Source organism: Squalius cephalus, assembly GCF_949319135.1.
Source record: "Squalius cephalus genome assembly, chromosome: 16".
NCBI classification, from domain to species: domain Eukaryota; kingdom Metazoa; phylum Chordata; class Actinopteri; order Cypriniformes; family Leuciscidae; genus Squalius; species Squalius cephalus.
This window is the reverse complement of record NC_137137.1, coordinates 32,952,756-32,960,255: the sequence shown is the minus strand read 5'-3', so window position 1 is coordinate 32,960,255 and position 7,500 is coordinate 32,952,756. Positions and strand designations below refer to the sequence as shown.

At 35.3% G+C, this 7,500-nt stretch overlaps 1 protein-coding gene across 1 annotated transcript in view; it reads right to left on the bottom strand.

Moving 5' to 3' along the window:
- phyhip (phytanoyl-CoA 2-hydroxylase interacting protein) overlaps positions 1 to 7,500 on the bottom strand; it is a 26,156-nt gene that overhangs the window by 14,375 nt on the left and 4,281 nt on the right. The window contains exon 2 of the mRNA XM_079896228.1: positions 5,686 to 5,862. Within this exon, the coding sequence (XP_079752354.1) occupies positions 5,686 to 5,859 (174 nt within the window). The 5' untranslated portion in view covers positions 5,860 to 5,862. The remainder of the gene's footprint in view (positions 1 to 5,685; positions 5,863 to 7,500) is intronic.

The following is a 7,500-nucleotide window of genomic DNA, read 5'->3' as shown; positions in this document are numbered from 1 at the left end:
ATTCCTTTTATATCCGCGGGACTCGCGTCGCGTGTGGAGCTGATAGCTGTCTCTTAGCAATCCCGACCTGCTTCATATCACAGTCATGATAAAAACATTGATGTATTCAGTCATCCATAAACATTATTAGATCGGTCGGCTTGACGTTGACGACAAGATCCATAATTCTTAGCATGTGTTGCGTCATCAAACTATGCCTTTGTTATTGTAAAGAGGTTAGCGACCCCTAGTGGCGAAAAATTCCATACTGTACGTTTAAACTAAAATTAAAATGAAAGAACGAAAAATATAAACATAAAAGCTCATTTAAAATGTAAATAAATACTATACTAGCATATAAATAATAACAAAATAACAGGATAGCTGGACGTTTTTGAGTTAAAAATGAACTGAAAATAAACTATAAATGAAAAAAGTCATTTTTTGGAAGAAGTCAGCATCATTCACAGAGACTGAACATGGCCATGAACAAAAAAAGAAATTGATTATTGTATATATGAGAAGCACTGAAAAGAAGTATCTTTACAGGCCAGAGCATTAGTTGTTGTATATATTTAAGAGTAATTTGTTTAATCTACAGTATTGCCAAATAATTTATTTATAGTGTCGATACAAAACAAAGTTTGATATTAAAGATACAAACTGGATGTTAAATCTGCAGATGTTATCTTCTCATAAATCTTACTATTGTTTCACTGCTTAGACAATTATCACTTATAACATTTTATCTGGTTACCTATAAAATGAATCATGGGAAACACTAATTGTCTAAGCAGTGAAACAACAGTAAAATCTCTGAGAATATAACATCTGCAGATTTAACATCGTCAGTGTTTTCTGACGACTCGGTCAAAGGTGAAAGACATTTTCAAACTTCACTAAAGCGTAACGTATTTCCTCTCACATGTAAGAGCTCTATCACAGCTAATTACACTTGTTGTGGAGGCTCGAGTTTTTGACAAGCAGAACCAATTATGAAATGCTCAGAGGGGCAATAACCATAGCAACCCCTTATGAAAGTCCTTTCCTGCCACTCGCACAGGAAATATTAGAGCCCTGGCAAAATCAGATGTAATTTCAGCAGCAGTTTATTTCTGGCGACCATCGAGTGCAAGAGATAGCAATACTCCTACATTATTGCTTTAATTTGTCAGCAAGAATTTGAAAAACTGAACACAATGAAGTTATACATTTACTCAGTTCCAGTGTTGGAGCTTACGCATTACAAGTAATGCAAGTAAAGTAATCAGATTACTTTTTTGAGTAACTAGTAAAGAAACGCATTACTTTTACTCTTTCCCAGTGGTGGAATGTAACGAAGTACAAATACTTTGTTACTTTACTTAAGTAAATTTTTCACGTATCTGTACTTTACTTAAGTAGAATCAATAGTGCATACTTTTGACTTTTACTTCGTTACTTTTTGCACCAATTATTATACTTTCTACTCCACTACATTTCTACAACGTTTCATTACATTTTCGTTACATTTTCTGATCAGTTTTTCCCCTGCCAAAACAGGGATTGAAAAAAATCTCCATGTTTTCGGTGCCGACGCGTTCGTGGTGGCGCTGCCAATAAAGCACCTAAGCTGTCACAAAGAACCAGCAAAAGTAATGAATATATAAAATATAGCAAGGAGACATTTTAATTGTTTATTAATAAACAAGTTTTTTCTGTGTCGTCTGCAAAGATGAAGTTGACGATGCTGACTCGCGAACTTCGCAGTAGTGAACGCACCAGAGAGAAATGCGCATTTCATACGGATTACATAAGCAGAGAGCAGTCTGTTTTCTTTCGTTTTGAATTGTTCTGTTTAAAAGTACACATTTAAAGCTGTCTAAAGATATCAGGTCTGTGAGGCAAGTAGGTTACCTTATACGCTGAGTTTCGGTTCATTTATGAGACGCGCTTCAGTTCACACGCCGGCGCCTCCGTGTCGTGATTATCTATTTTCTACTATTATTTACTTCTTTAGTAAATATAGATTTATTAAATCCTGGCAATTGGTTGATGAAACATTGATTAACATTAAGATACAATTAATACAAAACGAAATTCACTTTAAAAAAAGGCTTTGTGCTTTCTGTTTGAGGTCTGTGAAAGTTTTAAAGCAGTCTTTTAGTGCCGCTCTCAGAGCGCTCACGTCCATAACATTGTTTTTTCCTCATAAATGGGCACACGAAAAATAAAATAAAATGAATATTTTATGTTCTGTGGCTATTTCCCTCATATTAAATATAAAACGTGTAGACTGATATTTTTCAATACTAGTTATCCTCAACTAGTTTTGTGGTGTAGGTCTACGTATTGTATAATGTTAACTTCAAAAAAGGGGTGTGTCGCGATTCTGCCTTCTCACACCGCGACACAGGTTCGTAGATCTGTATATGTGTTCGTATATCTGAACATGCAATGTATCAAAAGAAAGAACAGAGCCTCTGCTTTTAAACAAAAAAGTTTTAGCTTCATGCATTCTTTTTTTTATCAACACTTGAATGGGTAAGAGGGTAAGTTTCCTTTTAAAAAAGCAACATTTTGAGCAAAAAGCTGAGAAAAACGTGTTTTTGTCAAAGACTACAACCAGATCAGATTCAGATCGATGATCAAAACACAGATGCAGTAGATTGAGTTCGTCAACACCCCTAAAGCTTCTCAGTCCTAAAGCTCGTCCAGGGTCGACATTTCATTCAGTAACATTAGGCAGTTTTGATTTATACGCCGTTTAATGTTGATGAGCGCGTTATTTTACGTCTGCATATGATTATATGTTATCCTGCTGGTTTCTACTTCTTCTTCACCTGTGTTTTTTGATCCGAAGATTCAGTACTCGCTCATAAGAATAAATAATGTAATAGCGCCCCCTACCGTATAACAGCGAAAAGCATATAAATCAATGGCGGGGAAAAGACAGCTGCTTACTGTTTGCATTGTACACAAACTGAGAATATTACACAAAACTGCAAAAATTAAATGTTAAATTACACAAATATACTATATGTATTTAATCTTACTTTATTAACCAGTGTCTTTGTTGCAGACCTTCAATGATCTAACTCAGCCATACTAATGAGCAAAAATGACTTTAGATAAACATCACATTTGTGTTTATTTTTTGTTTTAATGCTGAAGAGTGTTGAACTTTCTTCTGCAATCCAGAATGGGAGCACAGCTGAAAGGTTTGAGCGCATTAGCATTTCCTTCAGCCTGAGGCTTATTCATGTCACCTTTGGTTTGAAAGGGCGTTTACATGTACTAAAAATAGAACTTTTGTTGTTTTTGTTTTTGTGTTTATTTATTTATTTATTTATTTATTTTAAACCAGCAAGCCCAGCCCACGTAAGACAAAGGAATGCAAAAGTAACATATTACGTTCCATAAAAAGTAACTAAGTAATGCAATTAGTCATTTTTTAACACAATATTCTATCACATTACTTTAGAAATAACTTGGCCCAACACTGTTCAGTTCTGACTGACTGCTCAGAATCATCTAAAGCTGCAAAACAGCACAATACACTGACAATGGGAGTCTTACACGTGGTCTTTTTTGAATTTCTTCAATTTGTCAAGTGGACTTTGAATGCAGCTTTCAAGAAAATGATTTGAAACTTTGATAAATGTGTTACACAATTATTTTAGATAAAATTTATGTGCTGATTTCAATCAATCAATCAATCAATCAATCAATCAATCAATCAATCAATCAATCAATCAATCAATCAATCAATCAATCAATCAATCAATTGGGCTGGTTGGACTATTTTAGATATAAAAAGGTGTTTTTAAAACGCTATTGCAGATTTTCATGTGCAAGTGGTGAGGACTCACCAATAAACAAACAAACAAATGAATAAATAAAAATTAAAAAAAGTAAAACATTTTTTAACATTTATAACATTTATGAATAGGTGCATGATGCCCGAAATTAATAGTGTACTAAATGAGATTTTTTTGCAAAGAATTTTATTTTTTACGAATTATTATTCGTAATTTTATTTATGTTTTATTGTTTTAAAGAGCTGGATGGCCTGGGATTAGGAGACACAATTATTTTAGATTACAAAAGGTGTTGCAGATTTTTATATGCAATTGTATTTATAAAAATTATAAAGACACACAAATAATATATAGGTGCATGATTCCCCAAAAAGAACTAGTGTACTAAATTAGATTTCTTTGCAAAGCAATATCCTAATTGTGTGTGTTTTTCCTGTTGTTTTATAAAGGGTGTTTGTCCTGCGATTCAGGTGTTTATCAGGAGGAAACATGTCCTGGTCATTATCCGCTCACAGCAGTGTTTGGTCAGGTTTCTCCTTCTCCTGCGTGACCATCACAGAAACCCCTGAAGGGCCTGTCAGATGTGCTCATTACCAACACACCTACAGCCACCCTCCTTCACACACCATCTGCCTCTCCAGCGCATGCTTTTTAGATTTGTCCTTAATTTAACCTTATTCAGGCAGAAAGCACTTCAAAATAAACATGGAAATTCAAAATATGTCTTCTAACCCTTTTATTATGTTGTGGCTCAGTTTGAATTACTGGTTAACCTATGATGTTTTTCTTGATTTTTTTAAAAACTTCATTCAGGGTTATGAACATGCCTGCAAATTATTGTAGAATGTACATATTAAATTACAAAATTAGGTTTGCTGGTCAATCTGACCTGGATATTTCATGGTTTATGGCAGCTGTACATACCCGAAATTAGGGTATTCACGGCTACGTTTTTGCATTTGGGAGATGTTTTATCCAAAGAAAATGTGCAAGGCATTCATTTTTAATAGTTCATCATGCATGCTAATTTCACTGAGAACTGAACTCATGATCTTGGTGTTGCGAGCGCCATGCATTGTTTTACGCACACTGTTTCTGTGTTGGATACCGTACTTGAATTTTATTGAATAAATGTTTAAGCTGCTAAAAGATCCACTTCGCCTCACCTCGTCATCATCTTCATCGAAACGTGACACCAAAACTGTTTATAATAGGCCTATTCAAAGGGCCAGATTTACAGCTTGCTCCAGCGCAAACCCTCTTTTGACGTCAAATACCTACTGTCAGGATTTACTAAAGACGCAGTGATAAATTAGCGCTGAAAAGGAGTGGACAGGGTTATTTTTGATCTTATTGCATATGCATTTGTAGGAGTTTCCCTTTCAGACGCAACATTTATGGGACTAAAGTATTTAAATGAATCACGCAAGGTGATTTACTAAGGTTTGCGCTCGTCAATTTACTGGTATTTGCTCCATTATTTAAAAAGCATGTCTTAAACCAGACGCGGATGTTGTTTTTCATAATGAATTGTATTAAATCTAATAAGAGTCATTTTGCCCCCCTTCATAGAAATTGCACCTAGAATGTGAACCTAATACAAGGGTTAATTTAATATTCTGGGTTCAATTGCTTGGTAAAAAATCTAATTAAAATAGTTTATTAAAAGTAATAGTTTCTATATAGTCTCAGTGTTTTTCATTCAATGAATGTCGACAGGGTCCAATGCTGTGAATCACGAGTCCTCACTTGTTTAACAGCAGATTGTTCTGAGGGGATTGTTCTTGTGACAATTCATAATAAGTTGACCGATTCCACTGGGCCTGGTTGTGTGACAGTAAAAAAAGGGCTGTGATAAAAATCTAAATGTAAGATCTAAACAGCCGAATAAGAGTATAATACTGACTCTGTGCTTGAAGCGGTTGGGCTCGCTGCCTTCTTTACGGCTCAGGTCGATGAAGTAATGCGTCAGTCGTGACGTGTCGTCAGGGGCCGTTTCCCAGGTGATCCGGAACGAGTCACAGCTCACCTCGCTGATCTGAATATTATGGGGTGTGGAGAGGAGATCCGCCTCAGCCATCACCTGCGGGAAAACAACATGACAAACTGTCAAACAGTGGGAAATTATAGTAAAAACTTCTACTTCTACTTCTAAATTATAGTAAAAACTTCTACTTCTGAAACTCTTTACTATAGTAAAAAACAATCTACTGACCTTTAATTAAAGGAGAACTCCGGTCAATTTTAACATTGAGCTCATTTTTTTGTAAATTTGGAGTGCTGTCAATACAGAGAACAACGACAAAAATCGGTGTTGCCTACGGCGAGTTATTCTATTTTTAAAATTTGCACCCTGTTGACTTCAATGGGGCAAGTTTTAAACCTGCTTTTAGCCTCTTAACATCCTTGATGTGTCATTACAAGTGCCCAGCCATGTTGAGTGATTCCTTCAGAGTGAACACGGGTGAATCTGACTGCAGTAGATGTGAAAGATATGAATAAAAATGATGTTATTTCAGCCCACAGTAGTCGATTGTCGAGTTCACGCGCATAGGTTTAGTACGTACGATCATGCGCGTGAACTCGACAATCGATTACTATGGACTTCAACCGAAAACAGGATGTAAATACAGGTATGTGCGCTGGCTGAAATTTTATCATTTTTATTCATATCTTTCACATCTACTGCAGTCAGATTCAGCCGTGATCACTCTAAAGGAATCACTCACATGGCTGGGCACTTGTAATGACACATCAAGGATGTTAAGAGGCTAAAAGCAGGTTTAAAACTTGCCCCATTGAAGTCAACAGGGTGCAAATGTTAAAAAGAGGATAACACGGTGTAGGCAACACCGATTTTTGTCGTTGTTCTCTGTACTGACAGCACTCCAAATTTACAAAAAAAATGAGCTCAATGTTAAAATTGACCGGAGTTCTCCTTTAAGCTGTGACACCGATAACCCTCCCGTTACACAAAATGCTGCCTTCAGTCTATAGTTTTCCATGTTTAATAATCATTGTAGTCTTTAAATATGTGCTTGTTTAACAGTAAGGCTCATTTGAATGTCTTATATTTTTAGAGATGTCATTATGGAGCCTTTGAAGTTAGTTTGAAAACTGTTTTTTAGGATGTAATTTATTTGATCAAAAATACTGTAAAGGCAGTAATATTGTGAAATATTAATCCAATTTAAAATAACTGTTTTCTATGTGAATATATAGTAAAATATACTTTATCCCTGTGATCAAAGCTGAATTTTCAGCATCATTACGCCAGTCTTCAGTGTCACTTTTAAGTATTAGTTTGTAGTAATTAATTAATTAAGTAATTTTGTCTAAAAAACTACTAGGGAATTCACAAGCCTCTCTATAGAGAGCTATACAGGCATCTAGTGGTAACACCGTAAAATTACATGTTTTTCTGTCTTTTCTCTCACCAGATGGCGCTAATCTGCCTTCACAAAATGGATTTCAGAGGGATCTCTATATTGGTGGTTGACTATGATTTCTCTTTTCTAACTTTAGTTCGTGTGTAATGTTGCTGTTTGAGCATAAACAACATCTGCAAAGTTACAACGCTCAAAGTTCAAAGCAAAGGGAGATATTTGCTTTTAAAAAATAGCATTTTAAGAACTACAACGGGCTAGTGACATCACTAACCCTAAAATTTACATAAACCCCGCCCCCGGGAACGCGATTTATAGATTATCATGACAGAATA